Source organism: Apaloderma vittatum, unplaced genomic scaffold, assembly GCF_000703405.1.
Source record: "Apaloderma vittatum isolate BGI_N311 unplaced genomic scaffold, ASM70340v1 scaffold18915, whole genome shotgun sequence".
Classification (NCBI taxonomy): domain Eukaryota; kingdom Metazoa; phylum Chordata; class Aves; order Trogoniformes; family Trogonidae; genus Apaloderma; species Apaloderma vittatum.
Window position 1 is genome coordinate 707 of NW_009717891.1, and position 16,470 is coordinate 17,176.

Genomic DNA, 16,470 nt, shown 5'->3' on the forward strand with positions numbered 1-16,470 from the left:
GGGAAGGCTTAGACAAAGAGCTTAGTCTCAGATCCTTTAAAGTTCAAGCATCTGCCACTAGGGGCAAAAATTATTTTCCTGTAGGCATTCATCTTTTATTGTAGATTTACTGTGCTTCTTCACTTGGTTGATAATCTAATTTAAACCTCAGAGATGAGTCATACCTCCTCAATGGGATTCACAGCTAGTTTAAATTCTCTGATGTCAGAACCGCTCAGTTTTTCCAGGGTATCTTTTCTGAACATGATGGTCCTTTGCGTGTCTGAAGGCCCTGAGGAAAGAATGTGACCCATGCAGCCAATCTGTAGAGATACTGTTTTCAACATACCTCAGGTTTTGTTGTCAGTATTTATTTGCATTTCTAGTTCAGGTAATTTGTGATGTCTTGACTGAATTTTGGGGCTAATCATCCTGCCAAGTGGTCCATTGCGGACAGACTTCTTCAGGTATGAAGGTGGTACCCCACTAAAGTAAGAAACTTTGTGGAAGGTGGAACAGACCCTCACCACATGGATCATGTGCTGTATTAGAGACTTTTGTTTCATAGGACCAGCATTCTCTAAACCAACTGTGTGATGTGACGGTTTTCCAAAAAAACACTGGATTGTGAAAGGGTACAAAACCTTGAGGTCTAGAGACGTTTCCATCTCTTTTCTTTGGAAAAACAGAACAAACGAAACCGCAGTTGTGCAGAAGGAGCTAGAAAGTGTTAAGAGTGATCCAAACGCTTAAAAGGTGTTTGTGACTTCTTCCTGAAAGCATGGCCATGGTATAGTTGACCACTAAGAAATATAGGAATCGAATGTTCATATTTGCAATGTGAATTGCTATTTAAGTACTTCCTCTCCAGAGTCAGTCAAGGACAAAATAGACATTCAGAAAGTTAAGAGGCGTTCTAAATACCATTCAGCTGTGATGAAAAGTTTATTGGATGCTTTTCATATGCATTCTAAAGTTAAGCTACATTTTTAAAACCATCAGAGCCAACATTTGTTCTCTCAATATTGTAATTAAATATCTACAATGCTAAGTTGTTCCTAATTACTACTCTGTAATATTAATAGTGGTTGGTTTATTGACACAAATTTGCCTTCTGTGGGTTTTTTTGCTTGAAGTTATACTTTGTTTCCTATGTTTTAACACTGTATCCACAAATTGATCTATTATCAAGTTCTGTCCTCATACTATTTTGAGAAGAAGAAAGGAAAAACACAAGACATTTTTCTGTCAATTAATTTCATTATATGTGTATTTTTTCATTTTAATTCTGCTCAAAGATTTGGTTAATGCCTTTTTTAATGGCAAAGCACTTATTTTGAAACAGCCTTACCCAAACCAACTGGGATTAGATTATGATTAGTCATTATTTGCAAAATTTGTGGTGTTTATTTCAAAGTATAACTTGTGCTATGAGAAGATTTTATAGTGGTTTATGTACTGGATATGAATACCTCAAAGATGGGTATTTTTGTCATAGTTTTTGCATTGTTCCTCTAGTTATCCAGTCGGAACTTCCTTCATCCTAATGTGTCTAATGTAGTTTCAGCAGAGAAACTGTTGATTTAAAAAAGCGAAACCAAATCATGATGAGTTGGATGTCAGAGAAACAAAAGGAATGCATAAAGAAGTGAACTGTTAAGGCTCAAAGAAGGCCGTATCTATTTTGAAAAAAAGAAAGAAATATTTACTCGGAATTCTTCTATCTGAAATTTTAATTGGTCTTGTGAAATACTAAGACGCCATGTGAATGAAGTAAAGCAAACTAATTGGAGTTTAGTCTAAAGACTTACTTGAGATGCAACCAGCTGTTTCCCCTGCAGTTCTGTAGCTGACGAAGTGAGAAATGCTCCTGTAAGGGCAAGAAGTAAGCAAGAAGTAACTAAAATCCTCTGAATTGTTCTCTGAAGGCATCTCTCTCAATAGATAGCGAGTTTCGCTTCATCTAAGTACAACCTTGTTAATGGTCTGTATGTATCAAACACCTGTGATGCAGTATGGCCTGGATGCACTTTGCCATCTCCTTTCAGGTGACTGTGACAGTGGCTTTTGGCTTCCACAGTTTTAATTTGGGAACTATTTCAGAACCTAATCTCTCATTTGCTGTATGATGTTCCCATGTTTTTCAGTGTAGCACACCCCCCCTGTTGTCTTTATGGCTCATGTGTGGTTATTGTAGTTCCCCTGTCCATCTCTTTTTGTCACCATGCATTTCTAAAACATTAATTCAGGCACTCCGCTAGTTTAAGCATTGCAGCCACCTTCTGTTCACCTTCTGTTCTCACTTGCTTTGTCCCAAACACCATACTTCCTAGCTTATGCCTCGCCGTGTCAAGCTCCATGCCTTCGTTCTTGTGCATGGGATGACGTTCCCCCTCTTTTTCAAGCATGCTTATTCATCATTCAGAACTTGTGCTATCCCATGGTGAGGGGGACACACAAGAAGCAATGCTGAAGGAAGAAGGAGAGGAGATGGGGAGCGGAGATGCAGGGAGTGAAGTGGAGGATGAAGTAGAGGACACATGCAAGCAGCCAGTCTGCACGGGGCAGAAATTCATTGCAATATGTGCAGCGCTCTCCCTCAGTACCCGAACATCCTGACTTGGTCAACTTCTGCGACTGTTACTACCAGCTCACCTTTTGACAGTTCTTCTTGCAGCTCCTTCCTAGGGCCAGATGGCGAGAAAGCTTTTTCTTGATCTTAGGGCCCTGATGTACTTTGAGGGAATGTATGAGGAGGTGGAGAAAGGAGTGTGGCTTCGTTTGTGCCATGTTTGGCTCTCATCCCTTGCAAAGCTTCTACTGTTTCTGCACCTGGTAACTGGAGCTGTTGACACATTCATGTTTTTTTTCCTCCCTCCATCATCGTTTTGGTTCTTATCTCTTGTGCTTACATCTTTGTAACTTCCTGCTCTCTGTGCAGTAAAGTTCATCCACAAGCTGATTCTTCGTCTTAAAATCATCTCTTGAGATACACCAGTATCATTGTAACCACAGTATAACTATACACTGACAGTAGTTAAATTTATGGGTGGAGAAACTCATTAATTCCCTGACCCCTTTGTTTTCCTCTACTTAAAAAACACAACAGAAAACAAGCCAACAGCAAAAAGGCACATATCTTGTCCTGCGACTTTCTGTTCCAGCTTACTGCTACATCTTCCCTTTGCTCATTGTTCCTTTTATAGTCAGTTGTGCTGGTTTCTCTTAACTAACACAATAAACTCTTCAGGGCAGGGCATGCTGCTGGCTACGTGATAGCCCAGCGTGCATCCTAGTGAGGCTCTGCCTCCCGCTTCAGATATATTAATCCTCTTTGGGGTGTTTCTGTCATGTAAATAACAAATGGCAGCATTCTTGGGAGTCCCTTGTTGTGGACGGCACTCTTCTATTTTTACCTGTTTATTTATTTAGGAGTTCATAGTGCTGGACAGCTGTAAGTCAGAACTTCACAGTGAAGTCTTGTCTTTGAATTGAACAAAGCCATATTAAATGGTAAATTGTATTCACTTTTGCTTGAATGACTGTTCAGTCATTTCAAGCCGTTTTTTTTCTTACTGTGTGTGAGTTTTCTTATTTGTTTATAGAAGAGTGAAGAAATGTTGCTGATAGTGTATTTATGTTTATCATTCTAATTTCTTTCTTATTACTTAACAGTCATGAAAAAATAGAAAATGATAGGGCTCTGTTAGGTTTTCCTTTAATTTTAAGTAATGTGTATATAAGCATATGTTTTAAAAATAATTTAACCTCTAGAATTCAGCTGTCAAAAAATCTGGGGGAATGAATATAAGGTATATTTCTGCAGGAACATGGTTCTTGTAGATATATACCTTCTACCTAGTCTAAAGGTTCTTTCATTTTAATTTATACACTACTAGTGTTTTAGTATGGTTAGCAGCAGCTACTTACTCCTTATTTGCAGCTGCTTAGTCCTAGTATGTTTTTGGGTTTTGACTTGAACCTTTGTAATAATTGCCTAGTAGTGAGGGTACAGTAAAGTCAAATGCAGTGCAATATAACTTTCCACCTAATTATTAAAATTTCTTTCTTGTAATATAAATGAATATGATATACAGTAGAGATCATATTTTGGCTTTTTCTCATTTGATTGCACATTATACCTCACATTTCACTTCCAGTGAAGTTAATTATAGTTTAGGCTGTAAAGAAGTTTACAGTATAGTGATATTTTTTCCCCAGAAGCTGATGGCCAAAGAAAATGCATTGTCAGACTATATCTAGGCTCCTTTGGACAGCACTCCTTGCTTGAAGAAAAAACTTGGAATGTGGTTGCCATCAGCTTTTCTGAGACAAAAGATTTTTGGTTGCTTCTCAGGCAAGATTGGCAAGTGGATTTTGGAGGCAATCACAAAAACGAAGAGGAGGTGAAGTCATCCCTCCTTATACCCTACAGCCTGCTCTGCAGGAAACAATCCATTCCATGCCCCGAATGAGGCCAAAAAAAAAGAGAAAAGGAGTGGTGATGGTGGATTTAAATCCAGATGTAGTTCTTCCTGTGCTGATTGCCGTAGCCTTCAGGCACATGCTCATTTGCCTTCTTCCGCTGCCATCCGTATTTACTGATTCATCCAAGGGGCGACCAGCTTCAAGAGCAGAGTCTGAATGAGGCCCTACCGCAGAATTGCCTCTAGTAGAGCAATTAACACGCTTGCTGGAGTGATGGGTAACCCACACTCTGTGCATGCTCCATGACTGGTAAAAATAACCCATTCCCTTCTGTCTCTGCCCAGCCTTCACCTCCTCTCCTGTTAGTGTCCTGATCCCTGGGTTTAGCTGTGCCCTTGCAAAGAGGCTTCCCAACATCTTCTTCTTTTGTGGCTTTGTGAGTGGCACTTAAGTTGTGAGTGTAGTTGTTTCCAAATTTTCCATGTCTGTGCTCTGACATGTGGTTTAAAATGTCCCATATTGAAGCAAAATTTTTTAATTCCGTAAGGGGATGTCTTGTTTAGCACACGGCAAATTTTCCAAGCAAACGCTTTGATTATTTGCACAGCAAACTAGAAGAGAGACAGTTCTAAATTCCTTATAGTTGTAACAGAATTTCTGTTGAGTTCAGCGGTAATGAAATTTCATGTGGGATGGGAAGAAAACCCGCTGAAAACTATCCAGCGTCGTCTGTTGTGAATTCTGGATAGCCAAATCCGTGTTGCTGCAGTGGCTTTTTTTATAGTATGAGTAGTTAAAAAGGAAGACGTGTTTCAGAAATCATTACATGGGTACGTAATGAACGAACTTTTAGAGAGAATCTCTCCTTGCCAAACAATACACCTTTTCCAGAAGATGATTGAACTGAAGGAACACACCAGGCAGAAGACGAAGGTTTACAAAGTCAGATGAAGACATGAAATGCCTTAGGTGTTTGAGCTGCCCAAAGGCTTTATCCTCAAAGTGGATGGGCCAGGTAGAAGCCAGAAGGCTTGGCTTTCACAGCAACAGTCCGGATAGAATTCTTTTTCTGTGATTTCAGAAAAGGAAGAAAATGGATGGACTACATCAGAATCATTCTCTTGTGTGTGGGAGGGGACAGGGCAGAATTTGTTTTCTGAGTGGTAACTGTGTCAGCCAGATAGCAGTTTCCCCTGAAGATTTCAGTAATGTCCTACTTGGTTACTGTTGTCTTAGACTGAGTGATGATTGAGCCCTTCTAACCTTCATACCTAAAAAAAAAAAAGTCTTAAAAAGGCAAAATTAAGATTCTTATTCAGTGAATTATCTTCAGGTGATGGAACGGTAAGAAAATGAACAAATATGAGCACGTTTGTAAGAGCTATGTGAGATTTCACCCTCCCAATATTTTCTTAAATACTGTATTTAAAGCCTATTCTGAATCTTGTCTTGATAGTATCAATAGCACAGGAAAAGTCCTCTTTTTTGTTGTTGGAAAAGCTTTACCAGAAAGGTGAAATATATTTCCATTTTTGTTTTAATCTTTGTATTGATGTACATTTATATATAACCGCCAAATCTGAAAGTAGCTCTACAAGTTGTTTTTTTCCTCTCATGCAAAAATTCTGACAAGAGTATACTCCAGATATTTCAATTCCTATAGTGTTCAGTTTAATTCATTGTCAGCAGAACAGCACTTGGGACATATTTTCAACCCAAATTTGGTTTATAGCAGAAAGGAGAACTAGACTACACAAATGCTCTTTCAGAAGTGGATGTGTTTGTGGTTGAATAGTTTAGCAAGGAGTTAAATTCGTAATCTTACTAGTAAAGCACCAGTATAGGACTATATTTTGTATATACACTGTTCCAGGTTTCTATTATAGTTATGCCTTGTATTGTGGTGAGAAGTTGAAGTAGGTAAATTTACATCTGAAATAGAAAAAGAAGGTGGTGTAAATCAACAGAAAATTCTGTAGATAGTGTACAACTTGACATCTTTTTAAAGGCCAGCTGATAAGAAGTTGGAAGTGGTTACCTTTTAATAATTTTTTTTCCCTTCAGGAGGGGGAAGGAGGCCAGTGTCAACTCTTCCTGTATCCCCTCCTCTGTATAAATGCTTTTTGTTGTTGTTGTTCATTTGGACTGTGTAGTTTAAAAATACACAGTTGCTTATGTGTAGAATACAACAGAAGTTAAGATGTGCTGTATTTTGGCAGTACATGGGTGTTGGTGTTTTTTTAGTTCATTTTGAGTATGTCTAAATGTGCACTTTATTCATTAAACTTAGGATAAATTAAAATAGCTCCAGTGAATTAAAAATGAGTTTAAAAATAAATAGAAAAAATATCCAGAGCTTGACTTCTGGAATTATTAGAACTTTGTTCTAGCAATCCTCATCGTATGGAGGGTTTAATATTAAACCAGGGATTTGGGGCTGAGCAGGGGGGAAGGCCAGGTGTGCAGGTGTCTGCTTTTATTGTCATTCTAATTGTGATGCAGAGATGTAGCTTTGTACTGAGGTTATGAGATAAAACTGTTATATAGCCAGAAATTTGTTCTTTTGAATGATTCCGATAACATGTGAATGTTAATTATTGGGGCAGGGGATATCATTGCAGGGATCAATAATTTGAAAATTCCTAATGAATATATTATTTCAGATCTGTCATGCCTTTGTGAAAGAGATTGTTTTGTTAACAAGTATAATACAGCACCCAAGTTAAGTTCTATTTTACAAATTACAGCTGAAATTGTAGCCAACTTGGATTATTGTAATGATATATAGTCTGAAAGGAAGTTACAATGCAGAAGATATTTCAGGATTTCTCATGAAAGCAGTTTGAGAAAGACGGAAAGTCAACTTGCACAGAATATTGACCTATTTTGATTTTCTACAAGCAGAGTAATTCTGATCAGTAGGTCATTAAAATATGATGTGTTTTCAGTTGACTGGAAAGCTCAAGAAACAACTGTACAGTTAGGATCAATGCATTTTGCTAGGTATTGTAGACATCTCCATCAGCAGCAAAAATAGAAATTCATTTCCGAAGAAGTCTGTTTTCCATCCTTATCTTCCTCATAGCTATCTTTCTTTCTTTAAATCCTACACTTAAAAATAAGATCAAACACAGTGTTCACGTTTTCTTCTCGTTTCCTAACTGTTTTCTTGTTTGACAGCATTTGTGTAAAAAGTCCTTTTCAAGTAGTAAATTAATTTGGATAGAAGGCATCCCACCTGAATTCATTACATGCTGGCAGTTTAGATAAATGGATATTATGATCTCAGCATATTTTGGCCCAGCACCACTGTGCCTATTTGCAAATGTCTAAGAAAGTGATAATATTCCTGTCAGTTTCAGGCTGCTAAAGAAAAAAGATGGGGTAAAATTTCTTATTTATATTTATAGGATGCCTGTGGGGAAGACAGTAATGCTGTATATGGCAGTTTGTGTAGACATGTGGTGCTAAATATACATTAAAAAAAGATAACAGACCTATTGACGTTTCTTTGTAGAAATATGGAAGAAAAGCCAGAGTAGATCAGTAATTGACAGCTATGCAGGAGATGCATTTCCAGATTTCTTTCTGAAGAAATATTTCACAAACTTACAATTCCTTTCAAAGTTGGTAATCCATCTTTAATTATTTTGTTGATTTCATAGTTGTGTTTTACAAGGTTGATGTAATGTCTGCTTCCTGCCAACATTTGATATGGACAATCCACTTTGTCGCTGCTTTGATGAAACGGAAGGCTGCTTGTAGTTGCAGTACTTTTTTTTTTTCTTTTCTTTTTCTCTTCTTCCAGTGTGTGTGTGTGTGAACTGAGCACGGGTGAAGACTTATCAGTCGCTGAATGCCATACCTTAACAGCAAGATACACGGGGAGCTGTCATTTTATACTGCTGACAGAATGGGAAACATGTTCAATGTAGTTAAATTGATGGGTGGTTAAATGTACCCAGTTCTGTGCAGCTATTTCTTTTGCTCCTACCTTTGACTATGATTTTATTACCACATATATACTTCTAAGCATTATTTTACTGCCATGTGGATGTTTGAAATTGCTTCAGTTTTATAAGCTGTAATTGGGACTGTTGAAGCATGTGATTTCTCTCTTTAGGGTGAGATGATACTCCTGCATGCACACAAGCTGAGGTGCGGTCTCTTGTAGAGCATCTCCCTGGGACGAAGGGTGGGGACGGTGTTTTGTAACAAGCGGTGGCCACCCTTGAGCCGTGGCGGTGGCCACCTTCATGTGGGCCCCAGCTCTGCCTCCTGGCAGTGCTTGGAGGGGCCTTCTCCTCCTCGCGGGGTGAAGTAGGTGGCAGCGAAGTGTGTGCTTCCGGCTGTCTGCCATGGGTCCCTCAAAATTAAAGTTGTCTCAGACTGGGAGAGCGTCTCTGTGGCACGACTGCCTTCAAGCAAAGTGCAATTCCGGTTGGGGTTGCTTACATTTGGTTATAAATGTGTCGCTTAAGTTCCTTCTTGAATCCCTTCCTAGGGCTTTCAGACAGATTTCTCTAAGTGTGCAGGAGGAGTGGGAGATAATAGTGTTTAATTTGTTACTTTTTCTTCATGGAGGCTGGGCAGTGGCAGAGTGTTTGGTAGATAAAGAGATTTTGAATATTTTTTTTTTCCCCACCAGGCAAATGCAGCGTATTTACACGTGAAAATTTATACTTAGGCCAATTGCCATGAAGGAGTTTAGGTTATTATGCAAAGCAGTACTTACTAATAACATTTGTTTATTGAACTAAAGTGTGATGCAATTAAAATTCCCTGGATTTGAGGGTTGGCCTGATATCTGAGTGGAAAAACATTCCAAGAGCATGCATTTGTGTGCATGTGTACACATGCAAGTGGCAAAAGCTTTCTATCCCTAGAAGGACCTCCTCTTAAAACTTTTTCTTTTCCAAAGAGGCAAATTGGTGGACTAGAAAAGTATCAAGAAAGTGTTTCTGCAGTGTGTGATGGAGCAAGGGAGTATAAAGGCTTTTTAAACTCTGCAAGGTATATAAAATCAGTCTGCCCACTCTATTCTGTTTTGCAGAAGTATTTCAGTGAATGCACTGGCCAACAAAGTATGCTAGAAATGCCAAATACATTTAGAAATAATGTGCTGCTGCTCTTAGGGTCCTTGATGTTTGGAATTTAGGTTGCACAACATTAAATACTATTGGTGGCATTTGGCTGTTCCAGTGGAGGATCCTAGTTTCTTGTTTCAAAAAAAAAGTCCTTTTCTTTTCTGATGTTTACATCCTAAGTGTTGATTCAGTTTGGATTATATTTCTTTCATAGAGAAGTATGTATAAACATTTTAAATAGGTGTGGCACACTGTCAAGTGTTTTCATTATTGGGATGATAGGTTTGAACATCTATTCCAAAGTACCAGTAGGCACCTGCAGGAGCAAAGTGGGTATGTAGCACCTGAACACATTCTGATTCATGCAATTAAAGCAGTTTACAGAGTGAGGAAGAAAAGAGTATCACATACTGAGGTTTGATGTCTTTTTCATGGAGAACAAAAGAGTTTTGATTCTTTCACTTCAAGTTTAGCCTAACTATTGTGTAGTGGAGGAGGTTTAATGAGTCATTGTTTAACTTTGATACTGCCAAGTATTTGACCATTAAATAGTCTGAAATGTGTACATAGCACTTTGGTGACAGACCCTTATTTAACTGTGATTTATTGGCATTGAATAGTTATTTAATTACTTCAGAAGAAATCTTAACAACAGTGTGTGTTCTGATTAAGTAATTTGATGTAAAAACAAACACAGGACTGTTGGATAGAGCATGTTTCCTTTTGCAGCTTGCTACTGATGCTGCATACCACATGGAAGCCTGAGAATTACTGAAAGAGCAGATACTGTTCAGAAATTTGGATGCTGTAGGTTTGGCATACTTAATTGTTGATTTCTTAAATCACTTTTTTTGTTAATGGTTTAATGAAATTTAATATTTGCTTTTTGCTTTTGAAGCCCAGTCTGAAATTCATTGGCATAAATAAAGAGTACAAGTATTAAGTGAGCTTGAAAATTTTTGTAAATTTTAAATGCTCAACTAAGCCTAAGAGTTACTGTCTCATGACATGTATCTATATCACAGAATTGCTCACTTAGGGAATTTGTAGGTTTTGGAAGTAGGAAGTGCTGTGGGAAGGTAATGTTGATAGTCTGTAAGTTTGAGAGAGAAGGATATTAGAAGTTTTGGTGAGAAGAATAATATTTTGGCAGGGAGATGAGTCGAGTTGTGCAGGCCCTGCCTTTCTTTAATAGCAGGTGGAATGGTTTCTTTAATCTCAAGAACCATCCCCAAAAGTTAGGTTTGAAAATTCTAGTAGAAACTGTAGTTGTAACTGTAAGCAGTTTGAGTCCTGACTGAAAATGGCCATGTTAACTTTCATATCTGGAATGTTTCTTCTTGCATGTTTAATAATGTATAAATAAGCAAGCCACTGATTTACTGTGCTTCCAGTAAGTGGAAACAGTTGTGTCTTCATACCTTGCGAAATAGACCTCATTTACTTGTAGACATCCTTATAAATGTAGCAATCTCTCTGGATGCAATACCATGATGGCTATGGGACATTCTGCGGATATTTCCAAAGCAGAGCACTTCTGCTTGGAGGTACTTTGCTCTCTCTCTGCTATATGGTGAGGGAACTTGCTGGCTTTAGTGAGATATTGTAGCTTGTTCTGCATAGGACGTGCTCAATAAAATGGGAGTTCACTTGTATCCGTATGAACAGGATCTGAAATGCATAGAATCACTGAATACCATGTCTCCAGGCCTGCGTTTTCTCTTGCACAGTCACTGGGGTGATATTGTTGAAAAAACAGCAGCAACAAAAATAAGACTAGGGCTTGTAGCTTTGTTGCATACTTGTAGCAGTAGAAAAGCATTAATGGTCACTGGATTAGCGTTACAAGGGGAGAGATGTGTGTGGACATCTTAGGAAGAAGTTAGGTATTTCTGTACCCTTAATCACTTCAGGTTTCGTTTTCTAGAATTACTATGTGCAAACACTACGTAGACCATAAATTACTTTTTTTCAATAACTTGAAAATTCTGAAAAAGAAAAGTTCTGCTACCGGAGATTAACTTGAATGTTTATTTGAGAGGCGGCTAGCTCACATCCCCACTGCTTTGATTGTGTCAGGTGGACAGTGAAAGGTTCCAACTTTCAAGGTTTGCCTTTTTGATAGACTATTTCTTCTGCTTACTCATATTTTAGTCCATGACATTTTATAGAATTAGTATGTTTACATTTTAAAGAGGATTAGGCGTGTATTCGTGTTTTATTGATAACATCAGATTATTTTTCACTTTTTTAGTGGCAGCTTGCAGCTCTGTCAAAGCACTGTAGAAACAGTTATACTTAACAATTTCATAAGGCAATTGCCAAAAATACAGTTTTGGCAATTAACTAGCAGCTTCATTAGCAATGGGAACTGGAGTAGTTGGTGGTTAGTGGATATACAGAAGAGATAGTAAGACCCAACGATTACAGAGGCTGGCTCAAGTGAGCTAAATTTTCCTTCATAACTGTATTCCTCAAAGAACTTCACTGGAGAAAATGGTGCTGTGGAGGAGAACATTGCCACAGTTGCTCTTGGTGTGTAGAATGAAGGCAAGTATTCTGCAGCTCTCATTTTTGTCTAGGCCACCTTTTTACCCCTGAAAACAGCGGCATTGATCTCTATCATGCTTGCAGCATAAGGTTGCTCAGGAAATGATTTGAGGCTGTCATGTCTCCTGCTGATGCCTTCTCCCATGATAGGACACATGAGAATAGCTCAAAGCTGCGTTTCCAGGAGAGATTTAGGCTGAACATTAGGAAGCATTTCTTTACTGAGAGAGTGATCAAACCCTGAAACAGGCTTCTTAGAGAGGTGGTTGATATCCCAAGCCTGTCAGTGTTTAAGAGGCATTTGGGGAACGTCCTTAATAACATGCTTTAACTTTTGGTCAGCTCTAAACTGGTCAGGCAGTTGAACTACACGATCAAAATGTAGGTCCCTTCCAACTGAAATAGTCCTGTTCTATTCAATTCAAAAAATTGCCGAACCCTCCCCCCAAAACCAGGACTCAAAATGTGGAAATTTGAACAACTTTAACGAGTGATTCTTCAATAGAATCATAGAATCACAGAATATTAGGGATTGGAAAGGGACCTTAAAAGATCATCTAGTCCAACCCCCCTGCCAGAGCAGGATCGCCTACAGTAGGTCACACAGGAACGCGTCCAGGTGGGTTTTGAATGTCTCCAGAGAAGGAGACTCCACAACCACCCTGGGCAGCCTGTGCCAGGGCTCTGTCACCCTCACAGTGAAGAGGTTTTTCCTCATGTTGAGGTGGAACTTCCTGTGCTCTAACTTAAACCCATTGTTTCTTGTTCTATTGCTGGGCACCACTAAGAAGAGATTGTCCCCTTCCTCTTGACACCCACTCCTCAGGTATTTATGTAAGTTAATAAGATCCCCTCTCAGCCGTCACCTTTCAAGGCTAAACAGCCCCGATTTGCTCAGTCTTTCTTCACAGGAGAGATGTTCAAGTCTCTTGATCATCCTCATAGCTCTCTGTTGGACTCTCTCCAGTAGGTCCCTGTCTCTCTTGAACTGGGGAGCCCAAAACTGGACACAGTATTCCAGGTGTGGTCTCACCAGGGCAGAGTAGAGGGGGAGGAGAACCTCCCTAGACCTGCTGGACACACTTTTCTTAATGCACCCCAGGATCCCACTGGCCCTCTTGGCCACAAGAGGGAAGGAACCAAGAACTGGATTCTAAGATGATACTGCTGGAACTGAAATGACCCAAGAGTTAAACTGCTTATGACAGCAGGCATTTCTTAATGGCTTCTCTGGCCCCTCAGGCCTTGTCCACATTGTATAAATGAGAGTGAGCACAGCGCTTTACCATGAGCAAGTCTGGATATGCCCTTCCACTTGTGTGATGAGGGAGATTGCGAAGGCGTCGCTTGATTTCTCGAGGTGCTGGTGTTGGCCTGACCTGCACTATGGCCGTGGAGAATAGACAGCCTGAATGACCTTGCTGCCTCCTGGCAGTGTTGCGTGGGATGGCCTTTGCACAAGAGCTTCTTTTATCACTCTGAAACCACTACAGATGAAACTTGTTTGTGGTTAAGAGTCACAGGGGGTTCTAAGACTGAATTAAGATGGAGTTTGCTCACTATGGGAATAATCTTTTGCCGTTGTGTACGGCTTGTCATCAGGGGGTCTTGCAGCCATTCACTGAGAGGCATGGCATGGTCACCTCTCCTTGCTCTGCTCTTCACTCTGTAAAATAAAGTGAAGTCACACAGGAGGCAAGTGACGAAGCTGGAAGCATCGACTGCTAGTACCCTGAGCCCAATCTGTTATGTGATCTTGTTTCCTTCATCTGTCCCTCCTGGACAGACCGTTAAGGCAGGCTCTGTCAGAGGGAAGCATTTCACCTCTTTGGATGATTTTTTTTTGCCGGTAAAGTCTTCGTTCATTTTAAAATCACCTGGAACATGGTATTTCGGGATATTAAGAAGTCTTAGCTGCAGCATGCATGCAGTACGTGCTTGATAACTCTTTCATGGCCAGTCTCCATGTAAGGAAATCACAGCAAAAGGAAACTTTAAAAAAAATTGCCTTGAGGTTCCTTCTGATGTTTCAGCCTCAACATGGAATTAGTGAAAGGGAACATCCACAGCTGCCATTTCCAGTAGAAACAAAAGAAAGAGATTTTGCTGAGTCTTATGCTGCCATACATCTTTCCTCTCGATGTGCGAAGCCTGAAAACAGGATGAATTCTGCTGTCTGCCTCACGTGATGGCCTTTGGTAATGAAGTACTGCAGAACACACTGTTTGCCCCCGGTGTCTCTCTTTGGATTTGTGTCCAAGGCCCGAGCAGGGCATGTTTTGGGTATGTTGCTTGCTGTAGAACAGAAATTCCCTTTAAAAAGAAATTGATGTTATGCAACCAAATTCATAATTCCAAGACAGATGTTAGAACACAAAATTAGAATGGTGGTTGCTACAGAAGTTACTTCAGTCTCTTATCTCTGAATTACGTCTCCAGCACACTCTGTGGAAACTTTAAACTTAACTACTTTCAGTTTAATGAGCTCCTTTGAAAAGAAAAAAAAAAGTCTTTTGTTGCCAATGCAGTGAATGTGTTTGTACCAGTTAGAAGTAATAATTGAATCAAGATATGTGTAGATAAAAAGCAATGTGAATGCATGTACAGGCATTACACACCTTAGAAAAGGCCAGAATTCCCATCCTTAGCTTAGTTTCTTTCCTGGTGAGTAGAGATATTGATTAATAGAGAAAGATACCAATCCACGTACGGGTGGCAGTGTTGTGACTTTAATTATTAAAGAACTCTTGCTATAACTGATTTTTTCACTCAAGTAGAACTTGGGAAAATAGAGAAGTGTAAATGCTTCACTGACAGCAGATTAAAAATTGTTTTATTAGCTTTAATAAAGATCAGCATTGTCAGGGTTTTGAGTAAGTGTTAATATAAGGCTGCGTGAGTGCAAATCTGTCTGAATTTTATTTCAGGAGCACCTGCAAGTTGAATCCACATGTAGTGGTGGAGAGGTGGGAAGAGAAATACTAAAAAGGATCAGTTAGATCAACTGTGATCTATCTGGGACATGCATGCACTAGTGAGTTTCAGTCAAGGATAAGAGCATATTCTGTCTAATATTACTTGATGAAACTTGCATTAAGTTTTCTGAACTGTAAACCTTTACCTGCACATACTGAGTGTGTAAACCGTGTGTGTTTCACCTATTAAATTCTATTGAACTATTCTCTTCAAAGCTCATTTTATTTTTTTCCTAGCAGTTTAAGTAAAGAGTTTATTTTTGGGTGAAAGGCATTTGTAAAAAAGTATTCTTCTTCAAAGTACGTTGTGGTGATTGTAAAAGATTCCCTTCACGGTGGTTTCAAAAAGTGTATTTTTATCTTTAGGTTCCAGCTGTTTTCTGTTAACTGTTACTAAAATGGTAAAACGTGGTGTGTTTAAGATATTTTGATCTTTTCAGGAGTTGTATTTACTTTGTTCTTGTTTTTCTTCTCCACCCTCCTTTCTGTAGGAAGAATCTTAAATCGTTTCTCCAAAGATATTGGCCACCTGGATGACTTGCTTCCACTGACGTTTCTGGACTTTGTGCAGGTATTTCAGCTGCTACTGTCAAAGACTTCTACACGGCATTCTGAGTTTATATTCCTGCATGCTTTGGTGAAGATCAGCTATTTGTCACAGATGTAGCCGAGTTGAATGAAAGTACTTGTTTGTGAAAGAAAGGTGCGGTTGAAATTTAATGTGTCAGTAAAAAGCTAACATGAGTAATAACTGGCAGGTAGGAGTGGCTGTACACAGCTTGCATTATGTCAAGATTTGAGTTCATAGTAGCTACATGCTTGGTAAATTGCTCCTGATTTGCCTCTAGCCATCTGGCAAGCTTATTGCTGTTATAAGAAATATGTCCATAGTAAAGAAACAATCAACTCACATGAAAAGATAGCACAGATTAACCTAATTACGTGTCTACTTCCACAAAGAATCAAATGCTTACCACACCATTTTGGATTAAAATAGGTGTGGCTATTTACAAAGAAAAGATTAGTAGTAATAGGGTGAATATAATAGCCTTAATAGGAACAAGTGAAATAAGTTGCTGCAGACAAGAAAGATGGACAAAGCACTGAGATTTTGATGATAATGAAAGGATAAAGGATTACATATGACATGAAGGTAGTTTTTCTCTTGCAGTTGCTATTAATCCTCCTTGAAAAAAAATGCAGAAGGATATAGCTGCAAAAAAATTGAACATGCTGTATAAAGGTAACGTGAAACACTGGAACAGGTTGCTCAGAGAGGTGGCAGAAGCCCCATCCCTGGAAACATTCAAGGTCAGGTTGGACAAAGCTCTGAGCAACCTGATCTAGTTAAAGATGTCCCGGCTCACGGCAGGGGTGTTGGACAAGACAACCGCTAAAGGTCCTTTCCAACCCAAAACATTCTATGATTCTAGGAATCATAGAATCATACA

The 16,470-nt window shown here is 39.1% G+C and overlaps 1 protein-coding gene across 1 annotated transcript in view; it reads left to right on the plus strand.

Annotated features, from left to right (window-relative positions):
• Positions 1-2,673: 2,673 nt before the first annotated feature.
• Positions 2,674-16,470, plus strand: part of LOC104274443 (multidrug resistance-associated protein 4-like) — a gene marked incomplete at its 3' end in the record, with an annotated part of 72,600 nt that continues 58,803 nt past the window's right edge. The window contains exons 1-2 of the mRNA XM_009870080.1: positions 2,674-2,758; positions 15,511-15,590. Coding sequence (XP_009868382.1) covers positions 2,674-2,758; positions 15,511-15,590 — 165 coding nt within the window. The remainder of the gene's footprint in view (positions 2,759-15,510; positions 15,591-16,470) is intronic.